This window comes from Leucopleurus acutus, assembly GCF_964270905.1.
Source record: "Leucopleurus acutus genome assembly, chromosome: 1".
NCBI lineage: Eukaryota > Metazoa > Chordata > Mammalia > Artiodactyla > Delphinidae > Leucopleurus > Leucopleurus acutus.
The window spans coordinates 74,146,692-74,160,385 of record NC_139142.1 but is presented as its reverse complement, the minus strand read 5'-3'; the positions used below and the strand labels follow the sequence as shown (position 1 = coordinate 74,160,385).

At 54.0% G+C, this 13,694-nt stretch overlaps 1 protein-coding gene across 1 annotated transcript; it reads right to left on the bottom strand.

Annotated features, from left to right (window-relative positions):
* Positions 1 to 1,197: 1,197 nt before the first annotated feature.
* On the bottom strand, positions 1,198 to 10,890 carry AJUBA (ajuba LIM protein). The gene is made up of 8 exons (XM_082855351.1): positions 9,596 to 10,890; positions 6,498 to 6,599; positions 4,781 to 4,848; positions 4,600 to 4,662; positions 3,750 to 3,880; positions 3,615 to 3,666; positions 2,846 to 2,914; positions 1,198 to 2,391 (listed from the first exon to the last, which is right to left on the bottom strand). The coding sequence occupies exons 1-8, from the start codon at positions 10,626 to 10,628 to the stop codon at positions 2,236 to 2,238; spliced, it is 1,674 nt and encodes a 557-aa protein (XP_082711477.1). The 5' UTR covers positions 10,629 to 10,890; the 3' UTR covers positions 1,198 to 2,235.
* Positions 10,891 to 13,694: the final 2,804 nt, after the last annotated feature.

The window sequence follows — 13,694 nt, the reverse complement described above, 5'->3', positions numbered from 1 at the left end:
ACAGACCAAGTCATCAAAATCATATTGAGCTCTGTTACAGTTTTCAAAGCATCTAATTTGGAAAAGAATATTGGATTAAGAAACACAAAAAATGATACACAAAATGTCTGTACCAATTCTATTTATTGCTGGAAACTTTAAAAAAGTTTGAAAAGTAGGTAACAGAAAAAGATATCCATAAAGGTAGGAAGCAATCTCGTCATTTACAAAGTGCTGCAAATTTGATAAATTTATGCGGCTGATAACTCAGGGGTACTCTTAGATGAAAAGATATAAATCCTTGAAATACCCAAGCGTGACAAAAACGAACAGAACAACTAAATGGCTATAAAAATACCCAAAAGGGAACTCAGCTTTTGGCAAACTGGTCATCAAGTGAACTTTAAGTAAACAAGTTTTTAGTGGATTGGTTTTAAGAGATCTAGCCAAACTGATCAGAACCAAGTGAAAGTGTTTTGCCTCTCTGGCTCCTGGAACCTCAAGAGTTTGGGAGCTGTGGTGGAAATAACTCTGGTTTCCTCTGAGAGGCAGCAGGTCTGGAGAGCTGAACTACTACTAATGAACCAAGTGTAAGAGTCCCCTGACGAGAGAGAGAGAGAGAGAGAGAGAGAGAGAGAGAGAGAGAGAGAGAGAGAGAGAGATTGTGTGTGTGTGCCCGTGTGTGCACACAAATGTATACTAGAGATACAGACTAGAATCAGACCTTTAGAAAATACTGGAACCCGCCTGTGTGTGCCTGTTATGTGCTACAGCACAGGCTGCACACCTAGAAAGGCCAGTCACCCACATCATGGCAACTGGAGGGCTCCTCCTCCACAATCCATTTGGAATGTCTTGATCTTTGGGTCTCTGGCCCTTGGGGCCCTCCCTAGAGGACTCTTCTGCCAGGGCTACAGAGTGCCTTCCTTTTCTTGGCTGGCCTCAGAGGGGCCCAGTGGCCAGAGGAATTTGTCAATGGTGGTGACGGCAGCGGCAGTGACTGCATCTCAGATATACTGGGTTGGCCAAAAAGTTCATTTGATGTTTTCCATGAGATGGCTCTAGTAGCGCTTAGTTGTCTTTAACTTCATTTGAAACAATTTTGTTAGATTGTATTGTGACAGCTATCACATCAGTGTGCATTTTAAAAAAACTTATAAAAATTGGTGTATTTTTGTGTAGCCATTTTAATATTGAAGATGGAAGAAAAAAGGAACATTTTCGGCATATTATGCTTTATTATTTCAAGGAAGGTAAAAACACAACTGAAACGCAAAAAAAGATTTTTGCAGTGTATGGAGAAGGTGCTGTGACTGATCGAACGTGTCAAAAGTGGTTTGCGAAGTTTCATGCTGGAGATCTCTCGTTGGATGAAGCTCCGCGGTTGGGTAGACCAGTTGGTTGATAGCAATCAAATCAAGACATTAACTGAGAACAATCAACGAGGGAGACAGCTGACATCCTCAAAATATCCAGATCAAGCGCTGAAAATCATTTGTACCAGCTTGGTTATGTTCATCGCTTTGATGTTTGGGTTCCACCTAAGTTAAGCGAAAAAAAAAATGTTCTTGAACATAGTTCTGCATGCGATTCTCCACTGAAATGTAACGAAAACGTTCCGTTTTTGAAACAAATTGTGACGGGTGATGAAAAGTGGATACTGTACAATAATAACGTGGAATGGAAGAGATCGTGGGGCAAGCAAAATGAACACCACCAACCACACCAAAGGCCGATCTTCATCCAAAGAAGGTGATGTTGTGTATATGGTGGGATTGGAAGGGAGTCCTTTACTGCGAGCTCCTTCCAGAAAACCAAATGATAAGTTCCAACAAGCACTGCTTCCAATTAGACCAACTGAAAGCAGCACTCAATGAAAAGCATCCGGAATTAGTCAACAGAAAATGCATAATTGTCCATCAGGATAAAGCAAGGCCGCGTGTTTCTTTGATGACCTGGCAAAAACTGTTACAGCTTGGCTGGGAAGTTCTGATTCATCCGCTGTATTCACCAGACAATGCACCTTCAGATTTCCATTCATTTCGGTCTTTACAAAATTCTCTTAATGGAAAAAATTTCAATTCCCTGGAAGACTGTAAAAGGCACCTGGAACAGTTCTTTGCTCAAAAAGATAAAAAGTTTTGGGAAGACGGAATTATGAAGTTGCCTGAAAAATGGTAGAAGGTAGTGGAACAAAACAGTGATTACACTGTCCAATAAAGTTCTTGGTGAAAATGAAAAATGTGTCTCTTATTTTTACTTAAAAACCGAAGGAACTTTTTGGCCGACCCAATAATTGGCAGGGGGCTGTCGGGCATTGAGCCGCTGCATGTGACAGCCGTGGCAGAGCAAGTGCCCATCCAGAGGGAAGCAGCAGCAGCCTTCCTCGTCACTCAGCTGCATCCGGCAGTCCTAGGGAAGAAGGACACCTAGTTTACCTCAGCCCAGGAACCAGGGACATCGTGGAAGTCGGCCCTGCTGGGCCCTAGACTCCCAGTGACTGGGAAAAAGGGGGCGGGGTTGGAGGGGGATGAACTCCCAGAAGAGAAACCTGAGAAAATACCTCAGCTGGACGCCAGGTGTCGCTGCTACAGCAGAAATAATGAGACAGGCTCCCATTTCCAGCTGTTACCAGGAGTCCCTAGTTTTGGGAGTCTTGACTCTGGGGAAGCCAGATTTAGAAAGGACTAAACGACCACACCCAGAGAGAGTGGCTGAAGGACGCGAAAGAGACTGGAGATGGGTCAGAGCACCTTCCTGGTTTCCCGTATCCTAGACCTCTCCTACAGACTGTGGCAGTTCTAGGGCTTCACTCCCCCAGCCCCCTTCTAGCTCTCCTCTGGGAGCCCAGGCGCCCAACACTCACCTCACAGTGGTAGCACTCAAAGTGATAATCTCGGTCCATGGATATCACCCTCACAATGTCCTCACAGCCCTGAAATAATGCACACCCCCATGGGCATGAGAGCAGCGCGATAACCCCAACTCTCCCCTCCCCCACCAGCCCCCCTTCCAACGGGAGGTTCATACAGAGGCCTCCAGAGCCTCTCTGCCACGGTCTGCAGCTTTGAGGTGGCCTCTGCAGACCCTGCGGGAACGTCCCCCCTCTCCTTCGTTGGCCTCCAGGAAGGCGTGTCCCCTCGTGGAGCCTCCCCTCTGTCCAGGGGCTCAGGCCTTACGGAGGGAAAGGAAAGAGGCAGGCTGCATCAATAAAGTCAGCTAAGCCGGGGACGAGGAGACCCAACAGGGCCTGCTTCCTCGTGGGCTTTTGGCTTCTCTCCCTTGGCACACACAGCGTAAACCATTTCTGACCCCTTCCTACCAGCCCTGTGGATTCTTCCCACCTTTTTCCAGCCCCTACATCTGGGGGCTGGTGACCTTGACTTCAGAGAAAGTCTCCTTCTCTGGACTGGGAGAAAAGAGATGGAGCCTGGGTCCAGCAAGGCTGTCAGACAAGTCCAGGCCCGGATGTTGGGGTCAGGGTGATGACCCAGAGAGCAGAGTCACACGGGAATCTTCGTGGAGTACATTCCTCAGCACCACTGCCTCCCAGGGGAGGCCAGGCGGCATGTCCCCAGTCCCTCCCCAGAGGCAGCAGCACTGGCTGCCCTGCAGGAGAACACAGACATACTGACCTCTGAGGGGAGGATGGGTTGGCCACAGGCCGCACACTTAGGAGCGTAATTCCTGAAAGAGAGAGGACAGAGGGGAGCTGAGGCAGGGGAATCCCTGAGCCCAGGTCCACACCACACCCCGGGCGGGGGACTCACTTGTGGTAGTCGGTGACACAGTACACCTGGTTGGAGAAGTCCACAGTGAAGGGGATGCCGTCCAGGCACTTGTTGCAAACGATGCATCGGAAGCAGCCTGGGTGATAGGACTTTCCCATTGCCTGGAGGATCTGGCTCGTGGGGCGGGAGGAGAATCAGTCTCTGCTCTCCAGCTACCGATGACGTTCCCTGCTGCTCCCACTAACCTCATCTGAGCCCCTGCTCTCGTCCTAGAACAATGCTGTGTAATCTGGGATGACCAAGGAGTCTTAAAATGGAGGCAGAAACCCTGAAAAAGGTCTTAGGGAGCATCCAGGCCAGTGTTTCTCAGACTTGGCTGCATATCAGGGTCACCCAGGGAGGTTTTTAAGCCCATCAATGCCTGGGTCCCACCCAGAAGTATTCACCACAGTCTCTGGTGATGACCCAGCATTGGTATTTTCTTTACTTCTTCCCAGGTGGTCTGCTAGGCTGCCAGGGCTGTGAACCACTGATTCAACCCAACTCCTCCTTACAGAAAAGAAAACTGAGCTTCAACTGATCCCAGCCAGTAGCAGAAAGGGGATTAAGCCTCAGGACCCCACACTCCTGGCTCAGGTGGAGGGCTGGGTTGTGCCTGCAGAGTTAGGGAGTTAGAGATCACGGGAGCCTGGGGTGGCAGGCAGAGGAGTCCAGACTTGATCCCATAGGCAAAGAGAAGCCACTGTAAACAGCGGTTCTGGGGAAGAATGGGACACAAGTAGTTGCTGATAGGTTTCCTCCCCCCACCTTTTCTCAGTATCCATTTAGTTCCTGATTCCACCCCTCGGCCCCTCAGCCTCACAGTCTCAGCTGAAGACACTGAGCTTACCTTCTCCAAAATCAAGTGACCACAGACACAGCATTTCTCAGCTGCCTCCTGAAACCCTGAAAACTAGGAGAAGACCAAGGGAGGATGTTACGGGCCGAGAATGACCTGATGGGTGGAACCCCAGTGGGCCACAGAGAAAGGGGTGGGAGCCAATTCCAGGCCCAGGGGACCCCTCACTCACCAGATAATCTTCCTCACAGTACACAGAGCCGTTGACGCTGTAGAAAGCCTTGCAGCGCAAAGTTCGCCCTAGAAGCAGTAGACAAGGGGCTGGAGCCTCTCCCAGGGTCCAGGCACAGGGCGTCCCCGCCACGGGGTAACTGCTCTCCGGTGTTTCATGATGCATTTAAATCTGGATTTCAGAGCTTGTCCTCCTAACTGCTGTCTGTCCCGTCTCCCCACACAAATACCCCATCTGATGCAATTCCAATTTGTTTGGTCTCACTCCTGCCAATCCCCACTCCTTCGCTTGCTGCTTCTCCAGCTCCTGCCCCCCTCAACAGTTTTCTGTGACCCTGCTTTAAAGGGGTGCCGCCTTCTCCAGTGCCTGTGCTTGCTCGGGGAGCCACCTGGGAAAGCAAAGCCAACCACAGGCTGGGGGACAAGGTCAAGGGGCTCTGAACACGGGGCCCTACAATGCGCTCAGAGACAATCACACTGTCATGGACTTTGCTCTCTGGGACCTTTCAACCCAGGAGCTTCTGCACAGCTCTCCTATTCTCCTAGCCCTGTCTGTCTCCCAGGGATAGGCTCCATGGAGGTCAGGACATACTGGGACTACTGTTGGGGACAAAGTGCTTTGTTTGAGAGCAAAGTTGGTCCCCTTTCCTGCTGCACTAGGCTGCTTCCCCAAGCTTAGAGGGACCCAGAGTCTCCGGGGTCAGAAGCAGCCCAGGATCTTCTGCAAGCAGACAAGGCAGGACCGCTCCCCATGAAACCAACACCCAGGAACTGCTCCAGGGTGTCTAAATTATCAGGTATGAGGAGGAATGAGACAAGGGTGGAGAATGGGCAAGTTTCCCACCTCTGCCCTCTTCTCATCAAAATCTCCACTGCCAGCTCTGTCCAGTGGTTTAGAAAAGTTGACTTAGAAACTTATGAGACACAAGGGAGTAGAGAGAGGGAAAGAGACATTCCCAGAAGAGGCTCTATAAACAGAAGGACAAATAGATAGATGAACCTAAAGGGAGCCAGGCAGGGGATGGGAGTGGCTGGAGCCAGACAGGCAGAGATAGGAAATTAAAGGTCCAGCAAAGGAATCAGAGTGGGTAAGCAGGGGGGCCGGGTAATGAGGGAGGTGAGGGAAAGGCTGGGGAGTTGAGGCCGCTGGGAGCACCCCCTGCTCCTGGCGGGCCTCCTGAGCTAACAGCAGCGGGCATTCCTGGAGCGTGATGTCATCAGCTTGGCATGGCCCGGTGGCCTGCACTCCAGCGAGGTGGCTGAACTCTGACCAGCCGAGAGAAAACCCCCCTCTCCACTCCCCCACAGCTCCCCGCTCCCTCAGCCCACCCCACCCTTCCCACATTCCAGTCTTTCACTGTCGCCCCAGGCAACTCAAGTCGGCTGCCCAAGACCAAGCCCCTCCAAGGAGAGGCCGGAGGGCTGGGAGGGAGTCCAGGCTGGGCAAGCAGGAAGGCAGAAGAAAGAGGGAGGAATAGAGCGGAGGAAAGAGGCTCAGCAGAGGGAGGGCTGACCTCAGCAAGGGGCGCCAACATGGGGGCGGGCGGGAGAGAGCCAGGTAGAGCACAGAGAAGGGAAGCAAGAGAGAAGGTGGGGGCCAGACCAGCAAATGGAGAGGCACAAGCCCTGCTTTCCCTAGGCACTTGTGAGTGTGTATGTGTGCGGGGAGTGCTTGAGGCCTCAGGCCCTGGTCCAGAAGGTCTGGGGGCTGCACTCACCACAGGAGCAGCAGACAAAGCACTGGGTATGGTAGAGGCTGTCCAGGGCCTGGCAGGCGTTGCTCTGCCCATAGATGCCTTTGTTGCACTTGATACAGGTGCCTGAGAGGAGAGAAGAAGTTGTCAGCATCATGGCGCACTCCCCCAGCTCAAAACCAGGGATTCCTCATCTTTTCTGATGGCAAAGGACCACCAGTCACAGCCTCCTTTTGACGGGCTCCCTTTTGGGAAGGGAGAGTTAATGGGATGCAGCAAGGTTTTGGCTGGGCAGACTTATTCTTGTTCACTGATTAATCAACAGACATTTTCTGAACATCTATTTAGTGCCTCGCAACAACATTGTGCCCAATACTGTGGAAAATTGGAGAAACTCAAAGATAGGGTCCCTGGACTTCAGATGCTCGGTTTCTGTTGGGGAGAAAAGACTAATCAGGCAAGATATGATCACCGTGGCACTGTGTGGGACAGTCAGAGATGTGAGTCCATAAGGGCCCAGCAGCAGACTGGAAAAAGCTTCCTAGTGAAAGCACGCCAGGTGCAGAAAGCCTCTCCAGGACCTCGGCTTCTCCATCTGTCAAACGAACTGCCATTCGGCTACGGAATGACTTCTTTTTTTTGCCCCTCCCGCTGCGGAGCACAGGCTCCGGACGCGCAGGCCCAGCAGCCATGGCTCATGGGCCCAGCGGCCATGGCTCATGGGCCCAGCCGCTCCGCGGCACACGGGATCTTCCCAGACCGGGGCACGAACCCGTGTCCCCTGCATCAGCAGGCGAACTCTCAACCACTGCGCCACCAGGGAAGCCCCAGAATGACTTCTGCTCTGTACCTCTAGGCTTCCAAAGATGGAAAGAAGGATCTGGCTCAGCAGAGGGCCCTGTGCAGAGGGGACCATGTGAGTGTGACTCCTCTGGGGAGGTGGCTGCTGAGAATGCAGGGTGTGTTCCAAGGATTGAGGGTTGCAGAGGAAGGGGGGAAGGGAGGCAGAACCCCTCATGTCTCCCTGTCATCTTCTATCATAGGAGGAACAGAGCCAAACTGCTCTTCCCTGACATCTCCTCTAAAATACATAACACCTGGCTCTGGCACCCCCCTTTCCTGGGTGTGTTCTTCCCTCCTTCCACTCCCCAATTCCAGGCCCATGAGTGAGGGCTAGGGCCTGTCTTTGGGGAACAGATCCCAACGGGCCCGCCTCACCCCGCCCCACCTCTCCCCCTCGGCACACTGCCACACTCCTTGCCTGTTGGGGCCCATCCAGTCTTTGCCCAGGGGCTTGGGAGCCCGTGCAGCAGCTGCAGCGACTGATGGGCCCAGGCCTGTCCTGCTCCCACCCTCTGGCAGCTGGGCAAGGCTGTAGCCAAGGAAGAGGGCCCCTACTAGGGGCAGGAATAGGAGGGTACAGTCAGGCTGGGGGTTCTGTCAGAGGAGGCAAACTGACCCCTAGGGAGAGAAGCAGCCCTCCCCCTCACCGGGGTCCAAGGCTTCCCCAGGGGAGGGGAGCTCTGCCCCAAGATTGCCATGCCAGGGGGCCCTGTCAGAGCCATTTCTTTGGGAAGCCTTGGACATTACGGGAAGACAAGAGCCAACTGCTCAGGCATGTCTGCCTCACCTCCTCTAACCCAGCATATCCACTCCTAGGTTCTTCCTGCCATATTACTGCACTCTCTCCCAGCTCCTTTCTTCCTTCTGGTTCTGATGGCTTAGCCGAGGAGACTTCTCTCCACCCATCAACCACTTCTCCCCAGCCTCAAAAGGAAACTGCTAAAAGGATCCTGTCACTTAGTCTCCCGTGACCAAAGCATCATCTCCTCTGGGTTTTCCTCTCTCAGGTGGGGGCGGGGTGGGGGGGAAATGGGGGAAGGTTGGAGTTGAACTAGCCTGCAGCCCTGCTACCTCTGAACCTCCTCCCTTACCTTCCTTCCCTGGCTGGGTTCCTCTCTCTATTTACATTTCTAGCCACAGTGTTCTAGAGCATGGGGTCTGGGGCAGGAACATGGATGGTGAGAAAGGTGAGAAGATGCTGGGAACACTGAAGAGGCTCACAGACCTAGGAGCAGGCCCTCCACCTCTTTCTGTACTTCCTATCACAATCAGATTAGCATTGTTTTATACAGTGAAGTGGTGCCTGTGGGTCTTGACTAAAAGATCGTTCAAGACACCAATATCCCCCCCCCAATAGCCGAGACATATAATCAATTAACACTTCCTGAAGGTAACTGCGTCCGGGAGAGAGGCGGCGACCAGGTTTCTTTAGCAGCAGGAAATAAGGGGCTACTTCGTGCCTGAATTCTGAGCAGGTTATGGCCAGAACTGAAGCCCGGGTTATTTCTGGCAGCTATACACGGTCGCCATCCATCCAGGGGTGATGTGGTCCCGGTGGTCAAGGCTTCTGCCCTGACTTCCGGAGGATGGGGAAAACAGAAGCTGACACCACCGGGTATCGGCTTAAATGCCCACCCACGCACGGAGCCAGCAGGACTGGGGCCAGACGGCAGTAGGGTCTCTGCTTTCCGTCCCAGGGCTTTCTTCCTCCCCCCCGGGCTCCTTTCCCCGACAGCGGCCACAGCTCCGCGCGTGTTAGGAAGCAGCTCCCCCACCCCCTGCACCCCACCTCAGCCCAGTGCCGCGCGGCCGGCCCCGCCCGCGGGCACCTGGAGCGCCCGGGCAGGAGCCGGCACGCACGCGGCCCACCCGCCCCGCCCCCCCACCCGCGCATTCCCCAAATTCCTGCGGGCGGAGCCTGGGCCCGGCTGGGGGCGCGGCGCGCAGGAGCCTGCAGGGGCAACGCCGCCGAGGGGGGAGCAAGATGGGGGGATGCTCTCCCAGCCCCACTTGGTTCCCCTCAACAAGGCCTCCTACCGCGAAAAACCCAGGATCTAAAGCTGAGGAACTGGGATTCACGAGATCATCAGGGGGGTTGAATTTAGTAGGAATAAGGTGCCCGTGGTCCATTTGAAACCCAGTGGGAAGGGGAAATTCCTCTTGCCTCTTTCCTAGCCCCGCGTCTCTGCCTCCGACTTCCCAGCGCCCGCCGTCGGGGCAGTGGGGAACCGAATGCGGTGACGGGTCTCTTCCCGTCCCTAACCACTTCTCTCACTCACCAAAGTAGTCCTCTCTGGACTCCGGCTCCCGCATCCGGGCCCGGGCGGCCTCTGGAACGAACGCACCTGGCGGCTCCTCGAGACCTGACGGCTCAATCCCCGAGGGTTCTCCGCGGGCGCCGGCTTCTCGCCCACCTGTGCCCACCGTCAGGCGCAGCAACGCTGTTAGTTCATCTTGGTATCGGGCGCCCGCGGCGCAGTCCCCATAGCCAGTCACCGAGTGTCGTCCGGGTTGCGCCCCTCGTCTCTCCAAGGGCCCTGCCGCTCCCACTCCGGCCCCGGCTAGAGCTCCCGGGCTGCCCAGGGCTGGGGGATACGAGTGGCGGCTTTCCTGGCAGCCGAACCCCGCGGGCCGATGAGCGCACAGTCGGTCCAGGGCAGCGTGGAGCTCGGGGTAGGCGGACGGCACCCCTCCAGAGGAATAGCCCGCCGGAACCCCGGCCAGAGGTGGGCCAAACAGGCATGGCCCGGCGGGCAGGGGGCTGCCGTGGCGCTGGTCGTAGCCCATGCTGATGCCGCTGGTACGGTTGCTGCAGGGTCGGCTACCTCCGGCTCCACCAGCCCCCGCCCCATCCAGAAGCAGACTGCCCCGGGGGCTGGACGGCTTGCTCGCGTCGCTGGCTGAGCTACTGGCGAAACTGGAGCGGGGGCTTAGGGCTGGGGCCGTCTCCAGCCGAAAGTCGGGGGGCAATGACTGAGGTAGAGGCAAGGCCCGGGTGGGAGGCGGCCCCCCAGGAAAGGAGCCTTCGTAGCGCGGCGCCTCAAAGGAGCCGCGAGGGTTCCGCTCAGCGTCCAGGGGGCCTTGCTCCCGGGCTGGCTCCAACGGCTCATCCCCAGGTCCCCCAGTAGCTCCACGGGGCCCTGATTTCCTGGGTCCCCCCAACCCACTCAGGCGCCCCTTGCCCGGCCCGGGGGTCCCATCAGACCCAGACCTGCTAGATTCACCCTTTCTGCGGCCGAACTTGGCGCTGCCGGAGTCCGAGAGTCTTAACTTCTCCAGCAGGCGACTGGCTTTCTCCCCTAACCGCTCCATGCCCTAGGGCCTGGGGCCTCCAGCCCCCTCCCCGCCCGGCACCCTGCAGCGTCTCGGCGGCCGCTTCTCTTTCCCTGCGGCCGGACTTCGCTTCCCCAGGGGCACAGGATAGGCACAGGGGTTTAGCGGGCGCCCCGGATGCCCGGCGCCAAGAATCCCGCAGCATCCCCCAGCGAGAGGGGTTGCGTCCCCCCGCGCATCAGGGGTTAAGCGGGGCTAGAAGTGCCTACGGCCGCGGCTGTCCGGTCCGCAGGTCTATCTGTTCACGCGTCGACTCGCCCGGCAGCCACACTCTCCCAGGCCCCCGCCCCCCTCGCTCACACACTCAGCACCGACCCAACTTCTCTCCCAAACTTTTGTCTGCCTGGCCGGATCTACTTTCCTGGAGGGGCGGAGCGCCGTGTGCGAGACAAACGGGGGTGTCGGCGCAGGAATCTGGAGCGCCGGAAAGGGGGGGTGGCGGGTGTTGGTGCTAAGTGTCCTGGAGCTGGAGATCCGCCGACTGGTGGCGAAAGGAGGGCGAGGGGCAGTTTGGACAGTTGCTACTACATCACTCAAGAATTGGGACATGAAAAAGTGGGGGAGGGGGAGGGGAACTCTTTGTTTGCAGTTGGAATGCGCGGAGGGGCACGGTGGAATGTCGCGGTTCAGAAAGGGGCGACGCGAGGCATGTTCTGCGCAAACACCATGACTTTGTTCCTAGTGTGGGGACTGTAGGAGAGATAAGAAGGGACTGATACAGAAGTAGTGAGACAGGGAGAGAGAAGAAAGGTAGATAGATAAAGAGGTTCAGAGACGCATAAGAGCCCAGAAAGGCGAGGAAGCCCTTATAGAGAGGTGGTGGAAGACAGGTATGGAAAGAAGGAGAGCCGGACCAAATGGGATCGTGGGTGGTGCGGAGACGGAAGGCTGAACAGACCAAGAGAAAGACAAATTTGTTCAGGTCCATAGAGAATGAGAGACAAACAGATAAGCTGCAATAAAAAGACAGCTTTCTGAACCCAAAACTCTGTAACGGGAGGGAGGGAGCTTTCGTGTGTATGTAAAAGGAGAGAGGAAGAGGCTCGGGACTAATCTCTACCTTCAGGGTAGGACAGATAGAGGGATAGATAGACACCCCCTGGTGTTGGGAAATGAGATTTTTAGCAAATATTTCAGGTGACTGGGGATAGAAGGCCCGGTTTTAGAGCTAGCGAACGCCTCGCCCTTGGTTGGCCCACAGTAGTTGGTGATAAAGAATAAGTACTAACTTAAAAGGGAGAAAAAGAAAATGTCATTTAGAGGAGATAGCAAGTGAAAATGATCAAGGTGGAAAAGGAAAAGAGGCTGATCTTGGCCATACTAGGAGGATCAAGAATAAGGAAAAGAGGAAGCCATGGCGGAAGCTGAACATGCCTAATTATCAGCCAACTGATTTTGCCCAGACTAGCACATGGCGAGGGAGAGGGGAATGGAGAAAGAAATGACTCCTTCGTATTTAGATAGTAAATTCGTATGAAAATTATATGCAAACAAATCATGCATATTATTTTCATCTCAACATTTTGAACACCTTTTATAATTTTAGTGTAGCCTTAGGGAATGGGGGAGGAAAGAAGGTTAATATCTTTGGGGAAATTAATTTGGCACAAACTATTTGGCTTCTCTGTCCTAGCTGCATTGTCTCCCTGACCTCATCTCTCCTGAGAATCAGCCTCTCTGTTTCCCAGGTCAGGCCTACAGCTTTTCTCTGATCCAGAGGAGAGTTTACTCTCAGACTGGAAGCAGGGAGGACTAAAAGCATTAGTAACCAAGGGGGGCTATCAGGTTGCATCCAGAGCCTGCTGTGAGCTGTCTTCAGAATCAACCATAACGTTCTCCCTCCTTTCCTGTTTCCACATGGGGAAGGAGAACCTGGATTCTTCCTTCCAATTACTTACATCCTCTAACATTTGGGAACTTTGCTCCTTTGGGGTTAAAATGGGAGAGTAAATCTTATGAAAAGTTGAGATGCCGTGAAAGGAGGCCCATCCAGGAGTTGGTAGTGGCAGCAGTGGGCACAGTTGGGACCAACAACCTGTGTTTTCAGGGGGATAACAGGAAGGAGACGCAAGTGAAGGGGGTGTGATGCGCTGACAGCGCATGCTCCAGTAGGGCTCACGACCTCTGGGTAGCCACTCCATAGTCTGAACTGGAGCTGGGAGCTCCACAGGCCCTATTCTCCATTCCCAGGACCTTAATTAGCCTCTGTATACAGGTGACTCCCAAATCCATATTTCTAGCCCAGACATTCTTGGACTTAAAAACTCAGCTGACGAATAGCATCTCCACTTGGTTGTCTCAAAGGCACACAACACCCTGACCTCACCTTCCCTGCCTCCCAAAACTGGCTCCTCCAGCATTTCCTGAGTAAACGGCATCATTAACCACTTAGCTACTTAAGCCAGAAACCTGAACATCAACCCTATGTCCTCCTCCCTTAACCTCAAATCCAAGCAAGTCCTATCAGCAAGTCCTATCAATTCTGCTTCCAAAATATCTTTCAAATCTGTCCTTCCCTCATCATCACCACTATATATATATATATATGTATGTATCAGGTCATCATCTTTTCTCTCCTGGACCACTGCAAAAGTCTCCCTGCCAAGGCTTTCTCCCTCCCATCCATCTTGAAACCTGAGGTCAAATGATTCTTCAAAAGCACAAAACTGATCCTCTTATTTCCCTGTTTAAAACCTGTCAGCGATTTCTCACTGTGCTTTAACTAAGTCTATACTCTTTAAGGTATTTTACAGAGTCTATCTCTCCAGCCTCTTCTCTCAGCAACATCCCCTCCCCAAATGGTTCTGCAGTAGAACTGTACCTTGTCTGTGCTCTCTCTTGCCTCTGGACTTTTGTACTTGCTATTCCCTAGGTTTGGAACACTCTCTTGGCTTCCCCTTCCCTCCTGGTTAACTTCTCCCCATCTTTCAAGCATCAGTTTAAACACTCTCCGAGAAGCCTTTCCAGACTGCCAGAGCAAGTTAGTTACCCCTGTGGTACATAGCCATGGTAGCTACATTCCCCCATCATCACACTTATCACAAT

Excerpts from the sequence above, each read along its gene's own strand:
- AJUBA (XM_082855351.1), bottom strand. The coding sequence starts at position 10,628 with ATGGAGCGGTTAGGGGAGAAAGCCAGTCGCCTGCTGGAGAAGTTAAGA. Across the intron at positions 4,849-6,497 it reads CTTTGTCTGCTGCTCCTGTG|GGCGAACTTTGCGCTGCAAG; the intron begins GTGAGTGCAGCC and ends TACTGCTTCTAG. Across the intron at positions 4,663-4,780 it reads ACTGTGAGGAAGATTATCTG|TTTTCAGGGTTTCAGGAGGC; the intron begins GTGAGTGAGGGG and ends GTCTTCTCCTAG.